Consider the following 15,586-nt stretch of genomic DNA (forward strand, 5'->3'; position numbering starts at 1 on the left):
GGTTTGGCCACACTACCCTGGAGTAGCAGTGTAAACTTGGAAAGAAAATGCGTTAGACATTGTTTGCTCGGTCGAAGGAAAATATTGAAATGAAATTTGTGCGCAAGCATACTTGACTTAATGTGAACTGCGCAAGTCCTTACGTATGCATAAATTCACTAGAGTCTTTGACATTTGATTGATGGTTCCGAGCTGCTCGTTATACATGAACGTTCCTCGAGATTATCCAGAGCCGATGAAGATGTATTAAAAGCAGTTTAAACTGGCGCAGGTCTAGATCGACGTTTCATTGTTTGTAAAGGGAAAAAGGTCAAAAAGAGCTAATCCCCGACGTAAAAATTCCTTTTACTCTAGGCCAGAAATAAAAGCAATTATAGTGGTGTAATAGAATGGGTCACGTTCGATAGATCAATATTCTAACATGGCTCCGAGGCTTTTGGGTTAAAATTGAAAATTTTTGAGTTTCTTTTGTCCCTCAATTCCCAAAAGAGACTTGGATACAAACACCAAATATAGAAGTTTGTCCTGAAAGCCTCTAAGCCATGATGTTAGCTGGTTTACATACAAAGTACAAAAGTACAGAGCTTAATTAAACAAATTCTCACGCCATCGGCAGACGATTTTTTGTTCAACATATGTGATGTGACGTGGATGATCAGAAATAATGATATGCCCGCCATAGCTTAGCACTTCTAACCTCTGCTGCTTGAGTATGCACTCAAGAAGTCCAAGTGTTTCTCTCTTCCTCTCGAGTGCGCCATTTTACCGTAGTTGATCAGGAGAACTCGCACAATATATGAGCTCGTATTGCACTGTCTGCACCGTAGAGTCGTATTTTGTTTTTCTACTGAATATTTGCATCATTGCAATTCCCAAATATCCTCGTGGATGTGACTACAAGTATTCAAATGAGGATTGAAATGTAGATATTGTTGATGGAACCTACGTGTTTACGAAAGTTGTACGAAGTACATACTACACTGAACTCATGAGACATCGGCTCGAAAATTATTTTACTGTTACTGCGGTTGTCCGATTTTCTTTTTTACATTATCAATACATAATTTTTCCTTATCGCGCGTCGAACAAAAAGTATTCGGGTCGAATTCCTCGGAACAGTTTAATCCTGCTATGCCCTTTCAATATTCAGAACTGATATTTTTGTGGTTCGATTTATAGGGAAAATAGGGCGGTATGGATGAGCCCGGCAGCCGGGTAACATTTCAGCCCGGGTCGACCGGGATGAAATTCAACAGACTAAACCAAGATGGTGGAACATAAACTTGTTTCGTTCGCGACTGTCTTAGCTTTGTGGACTCTTGGTGGACTCTTAATTAGCTTTGTGGACGCTAATTAGCATTAGCTAGGCTTTTGTACATTATGCTTTTATTTCCCCATTAAAATACTCCCCCTTAATGCTCCATTTTTCCCACTAAAATGCTTGGTTTCCCCAAAAAGTCACTAAAATGCTCGGTTAATGCTGGTTCACAGGTTTTTTTTTTTTTTTAATTTTAATGATTTTAACGTTCCAACACAACACTTTAGAGTGCTTAACAAAAACAGATACTTAGTATAACAAGTAACAACAACGTATGTAATAGTTTTAATATGCCAAAAGATAATTCTCAAAATTATCTTTTTTTTTCTGTTAATCCTTCAGTTGTCCCCTTTCAGTGATACTTCAGTGAAGAGGCTAAGTTAAGCCTTCATTTTATTGTAAACAATAATTTTTATTTCTATTTTCTGTGGAAGAAGTATTTGAATTTTTCGGGAAATTGCAACTAAAATGCTCGAATAATGCTTAATGCTTTTGCCTCACTAAAATGCTCGAACAATTGCTAGCATAATGTACAAAAGCCTAGCATTAGCGTGATTGCCTCATGGCGAGGACGCTAGACTCTGGATCGAGAGTCCGGGTGCATGCAAGTCCTGGCCGCGGATGTTGTGTCGTGCTCTTAGGCAAGACACTTCACTCTCACATGTACAGTGCCTCTCTTCTTCCTGGTGTATAAATGGGTACCAGCGAATTTAATGATGGGGGTAACCCTGCGATGGACTAGCAATCCATCCAGGGGGGAGTAGGATTACTCTTAGCCGCTTCGTGCTACAGAAACCGGGATAAGCTCCGGCCTGATGGGCCACTTGGCTCGTATGTAGACTTTACCTTTACCTTACCTCTTAAACCTAAGGCACAACATATTCGGAAACAGGCCTACATATTTTATCGATCTTTAACATAAACTGAAGTTAGGTCCATTTAAGCATTCTCACAAAATAAACTAGTTTCATTCAAAGCAATTTTCCAGTCTTTCTTAGGCTTGTTGACATACAGGGTGGCCAACCTCAAGCTGAGCTTACTTGTTGTCTTTACGCTTTTTATGCCGATTTGAAGCGATCAAAACAATGACGTAAATAAAAGGACTAGAAAGGGGTGAGGAGGGAAGATTCTCACTTCTATGGTTCCTTCCTATCACCCCACACGTCACAAGAGATGACGGGGGAGGGGGGAGGGGGAGAGAAGAGGGCTGCTACCTGCTGGCCAGAGTTAATGCTGTCATACTAATGTTTCCATGGAGTTGTCAGAAATAGTCAAAAAGACTTCATAGTGCACACGATATATCAGGGGCGGATCCAGGATTTTTCTTAGGAGGGGTGCATCACTAAGTATGGCGCAACTGACTGGTGAGGTCAACAAATTTTAAAAGTGAAAACGACGAAGAAGGCTTCATCTCAGCAGGGGGGGGGGGGTGTGCACCCCCTCCACCTTGCCCCTAGATCCACCCCTGTATATTGTTTATTTCATAAAGATGAGATAATCATTTATAAACTTAGCACAATTAGCAAAATCCATGCTATAGAGCAGTTTTCACTTGACTATCAAAAGTAATTTGCATCCACTTTGGTTTTGCATGACTGCACCAAGCAATTAGCTTGAAAAAACTCGCACCACTTTGTTTTTAACCTTTACATCAGCAGTAAAACCACACCTGAAATCTTAACCATCTGTAGTTGTTCAATTTCACATTAACTACATTGTGCTCTAGGAAACTGGTCTTAAAATTAGATCATCAATCCAGTATGCTACATTCTGGAATGATTTACAAAATGAATTTATAAATTTTGTAAATTTTCTTAAAACTATAAAATGGTAAAAAAAGAAAATCATAAAATTATCATAAAATTTAAACAAAAAATCATAAAACTATAAAATTATAAATTTTTTTAAAAGAAAATTTATTGTAACAGTACGAGAAAAAACTGTGTCCATAAAAAAAGAAAATGTTGGGAAAATTCACCAAGCATTGCACTCTTAAAACTTTCTTTAATTATAGATTGTAGTTAAGTGATATACATGTACTGTTAAGTTCCAAAGTGCAACCGCTCAAACCTAACAATTAAAATTTCACAATTTTAGCAAGAAATACCTTCCAAAAGTAGTGACAGTTACATCCTTTGAGCAGGACTGGCAGTCGAAAACCAATGATAAATGACTGACAGATATCACTTGCAGCTACTTCTCACATCCACTCCAAAATACCTGAACTAGCTAGTTGCACACTTCGAAATTCAATGAGTAAATTTTCTATTATCATTTTAATATCATAATTTTGTTTATTTACAACAGTACTAGGAGTAGCAATTCCCTGAAGGAGTTGGCAATCTTACTGGAAAAGGCTACCAATTCTGAAAATAACCAGGGTAGTTTCTTTTAGAACTGTAAGGTGTGTTTAATCTTCTACTCGGGGTAGGAGAAACTCCTATAGAGATGTGATGGGGATGCCATTTGTAGCACCCAATAAAAGAAAACTGACTGTTAAAATTTGAAATGAAATGGAACACCCTAAAATGGTAACTAAATGAAAGGTACAATGAGTACCACCTCAGTGTTTTATGGAAAGTCTATCCACTCCCCAGATCTATTAGACATATTTAAGCCTTAAGATTAGCAAGCATCTCTTCGATGTCGGCATCTGCTGACCCTTTGGAAGCTGTTGCTCGCTGTCCCATTGGTAATTTACCCCCATGTGCAGAGGGTGCCTCTGCCATCTGAAAAGTAGAGAAACAAAACGTTTGAATAAATAACATGGCCAAAATAACTCAAAATACCACGACTGAGTTGCTTTTAACAAAATAACTTTTGGTGCCATTCTTTTTCCTCTGACTACCTCCACCTTACCTTTCCAGAGATTTCAATGCCGATCTCATCAAGAACTTGATTGACAACTGCCTCCTGTTCCTCCTCGTCACCAGACTCGTCCAATATTGACTCTAAAGTTTCATTGACTACAAAAGAATGCAAGGCAAGAGAGAACTTATCATCATAGGCCTGCAATGTGTACAAAGAGCTAGCTAATATTGCTAAAAGGGCATATTAGATTGTGGTGTTACACCCTAGAGAACTTAAATATCACTTGTCAGTGCTCCCCCAACATCATCCTTGAGTGATTGTAATGGCGATGTCAGCAATAATTTGTAAAGCTACCAGCAAGGAAGTTACCCCTGTAGCATTATGGTGCAAAGTTTTTTGTTTGAGAACACAAGTGAGAGCAACCTGATCAGGCTAAAACAAAAATTTTAAAGTTCAAAAATTTCAAGGCAATAACCAATAGGTTGGAGTGCCTCCCAAACACCCATCATTACATATTAAACATAATTATGAGAGTTTCTATAATAAATTTAAATGTTAAATCTGTCAAGAACGGGCTAATACAGCAACCAAATTAACAGCTGCATATAGTAATTAAAAATAAACTGTCTAGTAATCAAAGTTAACTTACTCATTTCTTCTTTCATGTCCATTTTTGACGACTCCATTTCAAAGTTTTGTAGAGTATTTTGCAACTGAGCTGGATTCATCTGGGCATTTACACTTCCCATGGTCTGCAAATGAGTGCACATTGTCACAGTCTATTAAATAGGCCAGTAATTTATATAATTTACATGTAATGTAAAATGTAATATTTGACATATAAATGAAATAGCTCATGTGATGTACAGAAGTGTAAAGGAAAAAATAGTTGAATAATATCTTCATATATTTCAACTTATTTTAAGTATGTTGAATTAAAAGATATTTATTTATTGGCCATGTACAAACCAGGCCTGCAATGTAAGCAACTTTAAGGAAAACCTGAACTGCAATTTGTGTTCAGTTTTGTATTATTAACCATACCTTGCTTGCAGTTGACATGGCTCCAGCCATTTTTGCTGTTGAATGCATGGTTTGTGTCTGGTGTCCAATAGCCATCACGCGAGAACTTACATTCATATTCTTAGCTTTCTGTTTTCGTAGATTTACCAGCTGCTTGGCTAAGGTTGTTGCAGCCTAAGTAAAAGGGTTTTAATAATAGATTTTAATTAATTAATAGAACATTTATTAATAGATCTAGGAGTAGAGATATTAGCATTTTTAATGAGCCTGTTAATTATGTACATGAAGGTGGTTGAAAGGCTTGATAGCTTATTAGAAAATGGCCCAAAGAAAATATGCATGCTGATTGGTTAAAAATCCTGTTTCTTTTGACTCGATTGAAACAAGTTGATACAAGTTCCAAATACGTTCATTTCTTTTTTTCATCACAGAATTTTTAAAAGAAATAGAAAACATGTTCTCTGTGTCTCTATTGAGTTATACAAACACTCGTGGAAGTTTGGGAGAACTCGAGAAAGCTTTGGAAACACTTTCTTGTAGGTTTGTATTTCCATAGCATTCCTTGTTCTCTCAAACTTGTGTTTCTATAACTTGATAGAAGCACAGTACATGTTTTCTTTTTCTTAATTACATGTATGATATATCTGATCACATAATATTACATTCTGCACCTACATGTATTTAAAGTTGATCCTGCACACTTATAGGAAAGATATTTCTTAGAATTTAGGAAAGATATGGTCTGTGGTGTGCAAAATAAATTCTCCTCAAATTGGCATCAGACAGCCACTTGATCCATGTGACCAGTCCAGAAGATGTATTTGGGAAAATCAAAGAATGGTAAATTACTAAAAGGTGTCTCAAGGGGTAAACTGTATTGAGGATGCTTGTGAACAAGTATTCCCATGTTCTGATTCGAAACTTTTCCAGCCACAGAAAAAAAAACTGACCATGGAAGCAAAGCAAAAAAAGAGGCCTCCGCTGTCTGTGTAAATGTTTTGGATTCAAGTAAAACATGTTGAAGACCATACTGATCCTCGTCATTGCTTGCAATGAAAAAATAATGAAGGTGCATGTGTGGATTTCAACAAAAATTAGCAATGTTTTCCAGTTGGATCATTCTCTTGAATAAATTTATTCCTGCAGAAAACTAGTAGAAAAATTGTAATTCCATGTGAGAAAAACATGGAATAATTAAACCATTAGATCATTGTGTAGACTTCATTCTCTTAAAAGGAGGGACTTTCTGTTTAGGACAAATTTCTACCTTTAGAAAGTGTTCATAACTAGATTATAACAGACGTTCATACAGGGGAATGTCATTAAAAAGACTGAGGTAGATGACATTTGCATTTCAAAAGAAAGCCTGCATTACCTCAACAGCAAACTAGTTTCAGTCTGATACCAAGAATATGAATATTGCCTACTGTTATCAACAAACCTGCTTGTTTCCAAGTTTTGCCATTTTCTTGATCTCTGCCTCCTGTAGACATATTATGCAAAACAAATCTCATTAAGGAAATTAATATACACTGCTAGTAAGTGCCTATTTGTAAAATATATTTTCAGTACAACAAGCTTGATTGGTATTGGTATTTCAGTGGGTCTTGGTTGAACTTTTATCATGAACCCCCCTTTTATCAAGAGCCCCTGGCTGGGGAGAATGTGTTACCACTTCCAGTGTCACGACTTCAAATAAATAATTACTACAGTAACTATAATTACTATAATTGCCATTGCTATTGCTAATTATTTACTATTACAGTCAAACCTCTATCTTTAGTACATGTATGCATGTTGGTACTAATATAACAAGTTACTTGCTTGCAAATTATTAGTGGTCATTGTAATATTTATTTGTTTGTAAATTATTTTTGTACAAGCAATAAATATCTCCAGCAAAAAACTACTGCTACTGCTTTTACTGCTAAAATTTCTATTGTAGTCGAACCTCCATTACAGGTAAGTGGTCACCCCTTATTAAGCCACCAGTTGTCAACCTCCCAATGCAGATAAAGCCCCTACTAGCTGGCCACCTTTCGGTTGTCCTGCTGAGAGTTTTCTATTGTCTTTACCCTCATTAAGCAGCCAACCAAAATTTAATACAGGTAGTTTGGCCTTGTCCTGGAAAGGGCGATGACAGAAAAGAGTCCACAATAGAAAGTGATGACTGATTAAAACATTCACTGACACACAATTATTATGAATGTCTTGACGTGATCCAATCTGAAATCCATGTTCACTAAGCAATTAACCCAATGGTAAATAATATTCGGAGTACACTAACTTCAAAGTAGAGGCCAGGCATCAAATTGTTTGTATTTGAATGAACTGATGTTTTCTACCAAGCTTCATGCTAATTCCTGATGATCCCCTATTAAGCAACCAGCCTCTATTGGGCAGCCACATCTTATTTCCTTGAGGGTGATGGCTTAATAACCTCCTTAATAACCCCCCCTTGTAATATTAAATATTACAATTATTTTAATTAATTCATAAGGATATATTCTGTTCTGCTGTAAGTTTCCATTCTGTTTGTATCTTTATATTTGTGAGTGTGTGTGTAAGTGTGTTACCGACTGATAACTGTATAAATAATCTATGTAACTTAATGTCTGCCCATTCTTTTTAGCCTTTATGGTTATTTTGGGCAGGCAGTACTCTATACTAATTTAATATTTATTGTAATTATTTTATAAATTGTGAGTACAAATAAATGGTTGTTGTTGTTGTTGTTGGGACCCCCTCTCGTAAGCGATCACCCCTCCTCACCGACCAGTTTTCCAAAATACCAAAAGTTTCAAAGTAAGATCAATATATTATTTTGAAACCTCTTGTAAACAACCACAACCACTTTAAGAGCTAAAAGTTTGAAATTTTCTTTTGTTTTTAATCTCCCATAAGCAACTACTTGACAGATTCTAGAGCAGAAATTGGATAATAAGAAGTTGTAACATTATCACATTCCTGGGTAGTACAAGAGATGGAAATATTTCAATGGGAAGTACCAGATTTTTCCACGAAAATGACTTCTCACATGAATAAAACATTAAAACATGGGGTAAGTCTCTGCAGTTGCCATATACTAAAGAGGCAAAATTTTGACCCAATATGGTCTAAGCTCTAGTAAGCAACCACCTCCCGTAAGCGACCACCTAGGCTGACATTTTGGGTGGCTGCTTACAGGAGGTTTGACTGTATACTATCACTAACTGATGATCCAAACTTTTAGCATGATGGTCCAAAGGTTTGGTCCAAACAGTAGCAAATGTCCAGCTTACTATCTGTCTTACCAATTGCTTTTCTTGTCTTTCAAGTGCAGTCTGATCTCTCGTTAATTGTCTCTGCGTTTTGTTCAGCTCCCTCTTTTGTTGTCGCATTTGCTCTGCAAACAAACATAAAACAAATAAATAAAGGAGAAAATGAATTCTCAAAATGGTGTGCATCAGTGCAATGGTAATAATTCATAAATGCTCTCAAAAGCATGTGGGAAAGTTGGTGGTCCAAGTGTCATACCATGACACTCAAAGCACCTGTATAAATCATGGGATTGTAGAAATATTGAAAACCTCCCTGGTACTTGTTTTAGTTAAGACGTTCCTGAAATAAATCAACACCATATAAAACCGTATTTGAACGTATACATCCCTAACAGCTGAGACCCTTAAAACTTGATAAACTTAAAAAATAGCTGCGTTAAATGTTGCCATTAATGGACACAATCAAACTCAGATAGAGATGAAATCCTACCCTTAGGATCCTTCTTTCTTCCAAACATGTTGAAGAGTGTTCAATTCTAGTAAACAAGAACCTGGGGACTCACAGAAAAAGCTCTACTTAACAGATTCGTCCGCCATGTCAGTTGCCAAAAATAGGTTCAACCCAGTCCTTCCGCTACCTATGACGTAGTTCTATTTAAAATCATGCGTCATTTAATGACGTAAAGAAAGTCCCAGAGAAGAGAGAGACTGGCAACAATATAAAGCGGTTACAGTTCGGCGATGCTTTAATAATAAGTCCAGCTTTCATTTGGGCCAAAAACAAACCTGGTGCCATTTAGGTACTATCACCGAAATGAGAAGATGATCGGGGAAACGTTTCCGGGCGTGGATACAAACTACAAGAACATAGAGATAGCGTGACTTTTGCGTGACTTCGTTTCACACCACTGTGGACTATTGGGAATTGTTTACTACGGTTGCCAACCAGTTGAATTTTAAAAATCTTTTGTTGTGCTGATCAACTGGCGATAAAGTGATATGCATACTCAATGTTCTGGCCGTTTACTGATTTATAACAGCTACATCATGTCGTAAAACTGTTGTTCTCCTCCTCAGAAGAAGGTTTATCGAAAGCTGAATTGTGTTTGTAATGGCCGACCAACAACGATCTTTAAGCCCACCACCGACATACGAGGAAGCTATAAACGACCGCGACGATCGTCCGCCGCCGCCATATTCGGAGACTCAAGCGCCGGAATCAACACATACTCCACGATCAGAGCTTCATACACCTACTCAGAGACATTCCCGAGTTTCGCCGATCATTACGAGCCCGGACAGTGTTATAGTAAATCAACCAGGCCGACGAAACGAGAGAACAGGTGCACGTAGGGCACGTCAAGAAGATGGCGTCACGCAGCCTCGCAAAAAACTCGTAAGATGTAACTGTTTATGTTCTGCGTTCCAGTGGACACCATGTACATGCGACTGCGAAATATTTTGTTTTAATTGCTTGGGATTCTTATCCTATCTTCTTCTTTGCGCGCCCAGTGTGTATTTGTGCTGGGGTTGCAAGAAAATTTGCCCCGAGACTTGCGGCGACTGCTACACGAGAAAGACCAGTTTAATGGAAAGCTATGAAGAGCGAGAAGACAGCATTCCTGCGCGTGTTTGCTGGTTTTGCATCGGACCTTGTTGTTGTTTTACGTGTGACGGGGAAACGGAAGTTTGTCCTTGTACTGACCTATGCGTAAAACGCTGTGGCATTTGCGCAGTTTTCAAGAAAATGACCTGCTACTGCGGCAGTTACAAGATGTGTGATTACAACCTGAATGTCATGGACGAGCAAGCAGTCGGGTTTATTTGTGACTGCAAAGAAGTGGGTTGTTCAAGTAGTTAGTAGAGACACGAATTGAAACTTATCACTAATCCAAACCACTTTATGCAAAGATTTTGTGTGCTTCCAAGATAAAGATAGATAAACCTTGGGCAGGTTGGAGAGAGGCAGTAAATGGTGTGTGTGTTCATTTACAGCACCAGTGTGTGGAGAAACCTTCTAGATCTATTGTATCAGTCAGACCTGGTTCACACTAGCGACATAAATGACATAATGACATAACATCGTAATCGCTTTACATGTATGTCGGTAATGTGAACATCAACATAAAGACATAACGAAAAGATCTTTTTTTCCATATGTCATTTTGTTCATGTTGTTTGTTACGTTGCTATTATGTCGTTATGTCTGAATGTTCACACTGCAAACATAATATCATAACGTCCTTGTTATGTCACTTACTGGTATGCGAATGCTGTTCTGCCATTATATGTCCCTAGTGTGAACTAAGCTGAACCATCATACATGGAGCACTTGAACAGTCAGTGAGCACTATTCTGCACTCATGTGTTAATACTTCTTTCTATACCTAGTATCAGTTTGTGTATTACAATGAAATGTAGGAACCTCTGCTTCAGTGTTAGGCCTTCTTTTATTTTATATATATATGAGTGTTACTTAATATACTGGTTTTGTATTCTTGGTATTGGACTGGAACTAGCTTGCAACTGAGGCTAAATTGCAGGGAGTCTTTCTAAATGCAAATGACATTAATCTCTTTTTAATGATATTTCCCCGCATGAGTCTCCATTGCAAGCTAGTTCCAGTCCTATACCGAGAATATGAACTTGGTCTTGGTCCCAACTTTTCCCACAAATTTATGTAATAATAATATTAAAGTTGAATAATAAATAATAAAAAACACAAATAAATGCTATTGCAGTATTGTTGTAGTAAATGGTTTGAACCCAGTAGCATCAGTAGTTCATATAGTGTGATCATCCAGGTGAGGGTAGTTTTGGAAAGAACTGTTGCTGATGACTGACGTTTTGAGCAGAAGTCATCTTCAGAGTCAAGTGAATAGCATGTGCCAGTGGATGGTGTTAGAAGTCTGGTACATCGACGGTGAAACTTTGAAAGTGAAACTTTGAAACTAAGTGTGGTCCGCTGAAAGTGTGGTCTTTCAATAGAACAGACTTAAAATACCATCGACTGACAAACACTATTCACTTGACTCTGAAAATGAATTCCGCTTAGGTCATCAAAACGTCAGTCACCAACAACAGTTCTTTTCAGAGCTACCCTCACCAGGACAATCACACTATATGAGCTATTGCAGTATTATGTTACACGGGGCAGATTCTACGGATGAAACCCTTTAGTAACCATCTTCCCAGTAGCAAAGCCAATGTGCTTGCTGCTTGAACACTCTGCCAACAACAACTACAGCATAACAATAATAATGACAACAACAGCAAAAATGAAAAGCTCTTGAAAGCTTTCTCTGAGCGTACTCCTTCCTCCTCCTCCCCCTGGAAAAATCAAACAACAGCAGGAATACCCCAGGGACCTCCTGTTGGGGGACCCAACAGCATACGGCCGAGGGAGGCCTGGCACTGGAGTCTTCGGGTTCAAGATGGCGGATCAGCGCTGGAGATGGGAATATCCACACGGGCCGAATCCAACTGAGGAAAGTCTTAAATTGAGGGTATGGTCAATTTTAACTACGTAGAAAGTTTCCCTTCCCATTAAGCTTTTCTCAAATGAACTTACCAGCTCTCATATATTTCCGATGGCCTCTTTCCTAGGCAAAATATGCCGCTCAATACAAGGCTACTGGAAAGTGGAAACCTCCCGAAGAATGTGCTGATCTTCTAGTAAGTGAAATCTCAATCACTCCTCTATTAAACTGTCTTAACTTAAATTTTCGTAATCCCAGATAATTTCATATTGCTTGTGAAACTCATTTGATGGGCTTTCGTTCCTTTTTCAGTGTAAAATAACTCGGCTTTTGAACTCTGGACTGTTTACCAGTTGTCTCGGCCGGAATTAAGACACCTTATCATATGGCCAGCTCCGTGAGCGGTCAAGATGAATCAAATCCTGCGCTGTGATTGGCTACCCGAGCGGGCAAGATGGAGCTATCTTGCCCGCTTGGGACTACCTGCCGTGTCCCCCAAGAAAAATTTCCCCATAAGACATGTGATAAATCCTTCATTGACCAAGCTTGTTTGGTCAAGATGGCTGGATATTGGCCTTGTTCTTTTTTTTTTGCGAGTTTATGGACCTCGACTCCGTCTCAGTCCATAAACACACACAAAAAAAGAACTTGGCCAATATCCTGCCATCTTGACCTCACACTTGGTCAATTACCCATACTTAAATGCCAGTGAACCAAAGTCAAAATGTTGGTTACGTGGTCATCAAAATCCAAGCAATGTTAATGGAAGATCAAACAAGAAATCATGCCATTAGTGCAAGCCCATTTCACATCGAACATCATTAGCTAGATATCACTTCTAAATAATAGGTTTTAGGTTTTATACAGCTCAGAAACAAACTTCACCTAGAATTTGCACTGAAAATGTGAGTTATAATATAGATCTTTGACCAATGTTTGTTTTACAGAAAGATCCAGCCATTGAAAAATTTGGTTGGATAAGAGAAAACACAGACAAGTTCTTCAAGTTTAAGCCTCGCAGTGTTCGTAATGCAGTGATGTGTTGTTTGCTTGTACCTGCTGCTGTGCTCTATATTTGCAAGACGCAGGTGATTACCTAACACTGTCCTTCTTCTACTGGGCATATGTATGTTTTATCAATAGCGTTGCACATAATTGCTAAAAATCGATGATTTACATAACCTGACACCTCCCTCATGACTCAGACAAGAATTACAGTCCGGTAGAAGGTTTTGTATGGGTGTGTTATATTCAAGACCAGAAAATCGGGCAAGAAAGGAAGGACTGGTGGCCCAGGTTTTTGATAATGTTAGAAAGCAAACAGTGCTGCTGTAGGTAAAATGTAAAACAGATTCAATGTGTCCAGAAAAGAGCCTAACTGTTGCGAATTGCATGAGGATTGTACAGAGCCGTAATGAGTCCAGTGACAGTCTGACAGATTCAAAAACCTGCAGGAATTGGAAGTCGAGAAATTTTAATGCGGCAGGTTGCAACCAGCTTATCAGATACTTTACACAGAAATGTATTACAAAGAGTATTATGTAGTGTTTATCCAGGTCTTAAAGACACGACTTATTTCCAGAATATTTTCTCATATTTGATGACCCGAGCCATCCACTCTGACAAATACAATATAATAGTACATCATTATTACCCCTGAGAAAATTCTAAATGCATGGCCAAATTTGGTGTACTGTGCAGTTTGGAGGACCTACATGTAGGTGTTAAGAGAGCCATTTTTTTTTTGACCACATAGACAAATCTTTGTCTGTGAACAGACATCAGCTGCATATATTTCATAGATATCCTCGGTACGGCAATATATAACACGGGTTGAAATTCTTGTTATATGTGACTTCAGATAGAGTAGGCCAGTTTCATTACAGCAAGGCGACGAATTGGATCAGATTTACAGCATTTTTGAATGGTATTTCTTTCCCGTTGGCTTGCTGGCTTTCTTGTGAGTGTTTAAACAGAATGTTGGATACAGTGGTAATAATTTTATTTCCTGTTGAGGACGTAAGGAGTGTAGTCCCTTTATACAAAGGATGACTTTCATATTTTGCCACCCTCTTTCAAACTCATAATTGAAAGGCCACAGGCAAGAACGTCCCCTAGATTATTAACTTTTTCATAATTATTATACCAAGGTACATGTTGAAGGTTTTCTCTTTCATATTGAGCTAGAGAGGTTATAGAGAGGTTATGGACTTTAAAATGGAGTGGAAATTAATCAACAAGTATTTTGCTGAAGTGCTCATGAGCGACATTATGTCATACAGTGCTCTCAAAGGAGTAGTGCATGGAATGATTTTTTCATCTGAGTCTCACTGGGGGTTAAATTTTTGTGATGTCATATGTGCGCGACCCTATTGTTCAGTTGCAGGAAATATTCCTGGGCATTCCAAGCAAAGTCATCAAAAATTCTGAGGGGGTAGGGGTTTCAAAAGCCAAAACCAGATGTTTGGTGGTGGTGGTGATTGGCAGGGTGGGGGTTTCAGGGTTGGGGTGTGTCTCACAACAAAGACCTTTCAGAGATCAACTAAAATTGAAGATGAGTTATTACGTTGCAATTAGTAATTATTACTTGATTGGTCAAGCAAGGCAGCTGATAAAACAAAGAAATTATCAACTATGTACATATAAAACAAGATGTACGGTATGTAAATGCAGATCATCTCATGCCATTCAGTGTGAAAAGGAAAGTAGAAACATATCTGTCTTTGCAGGCAAGTAACAAGGATATCCTACTTTTGAATGGATGTCTGGTTCTTGGTTTTTGAGTAGTGACATATATATATGTAGACCTTTACATACTCACTATCTATCACAGAATAGATAGTGAGTAGTGTAGCCAATCAGAGAACAGCATTTGCGATAAAACACTAGAAGATTTATATATACTAAAATGGGATAGACAAACAGAGAACATGTTTCCTATTTCTTTTAGAAAATTCTGTGATGCAAAAAAGAAAAAAACTTGATCATCAAAATGTAAATTCTCTTTGCTCGTATCTCCTGTAGTCAACAGCTCGTGCTAGTTCTCTCTTCCTATTGAGTTTTGTATAAATCTACTAGCGTTCTATTACGACTGGCATTCTCTGATTGGCTACGCCACTCACTATCTATTCTGTTGTAGATAATGAGTAGCATAGCAGCGTGCACTAGGGGCCGCCTCTTTGTGTTTCGAAGCATCTTTGAAGAGGATTTAGATTAAACTTTTGAACGACTAGTAGATTTATACTAAAACAATTCGATTATTTGCTCTGGATTTCTATGCGTGATAGTTGACTTGAGCTGTGCCCTCGTCAACTATCACATGATAGAGATCTCGAGCTCATAATCTTATTTTTAGAAACACAATTTTTAACCAATCAGCACACATTTTCTTTGAACTATTTTCTAAAATGTCATATAAGACACACTGCTTTGGGACTCTTTTAGAGTTACACTGTGAAAATGTTTAAACACAGATTTCATTCTGTGATATCTCTCTTTTTCAGCCAGCGAAGGATGCAATGGGTTAAGAGGGCAAGCAAACCATCTTTCAAAGACAATTTGTTTTTTCCCCGGCTGTGTCTTCCTGAGTGTTCTTAACTGGAGTGATGTTAATTTGATTTTCTGATGTAAATAAAGTTGATAAATAAAAATGCATTGTCTTTGTGTAGATTCAATAAACAGGGTTGACAATAATC

At 37.9% G+C, this 15,586-nt stretch overlaps 3 protein-coding genes across 3 annotated transcripts in view; 1 reads left to right on the plus strand and 2 right to left on the minus strand.

Moving 5' to 3' along the window:
• LOC145480650 (dynein axonemal heavy chain 5-like) overlaps window positions 1–15,586 on the minus strand; it is a 175,897-nt gene that overhangs the window by 82,594 nt on the left and 77,717 nt on the right. The window lies entirely within an intron of this gene.
• Window positions 3,170–9,023, minus strand: LOC145480663 (charged multivesicular body protein 2a homolog 2-like). The gene is made up of 7 exons (XM_081458952.1): window positions 8,903–9,023; window positions 8,446–8,537; window positions 6,594–6,635; window positions 5,174–5,326; window positions 4,779–4,881; window positions 4,178–4,284; window positions 3,170–4,047 (listed from the first exon to the last, which is right to left on the minus strand). Exons 1-7 carry the CDS (start codon window positions 8,928–8,930, stop codon window positions 3,931–3,933), a joined length of 642 nt encoding a protein of 213 aa, XP_081315078.1. The 5' UTR covers window positions 8,931–9,023; the 3' UTR covers window positions 3,170–3,930.
• On the plus strand, window positions 11,802–15,560 carry LOC145480664 (uncharacterized). The gene is made up of 4 exons (XM_081458953.1): window positions 11,802–11,918; window positions 12,019–12,087; window positions 12,839–12,979; window positions 15,395–15,560. The coding sequence occupies exons 1-4, from the start codon at window positions 11,847–11,849 to the stop codon at window positions 15,416–15,418; spliced, it is 306 nt and encodes a 101-aa protein (XP_081315079.1). The 5' UTR covers window positions 11,802–11,846; the 3' UTR covers window positions 15,419–15,560.

This window comes from Orbicella franksi, chromosome 3 (assembly GCF_964199315.1).
Source record: "Orbicella franksi chromosome 3, jaOrbFran1.1, whole genome shotgun sequence".
NCBI classification, from domain to species: domain Eukaryota; kingdom Metazoa; phylum Cnidaria; class Anthozoa; order Scleractinia; family Merulinidae; genus Orbicella; species Orbicella franksi.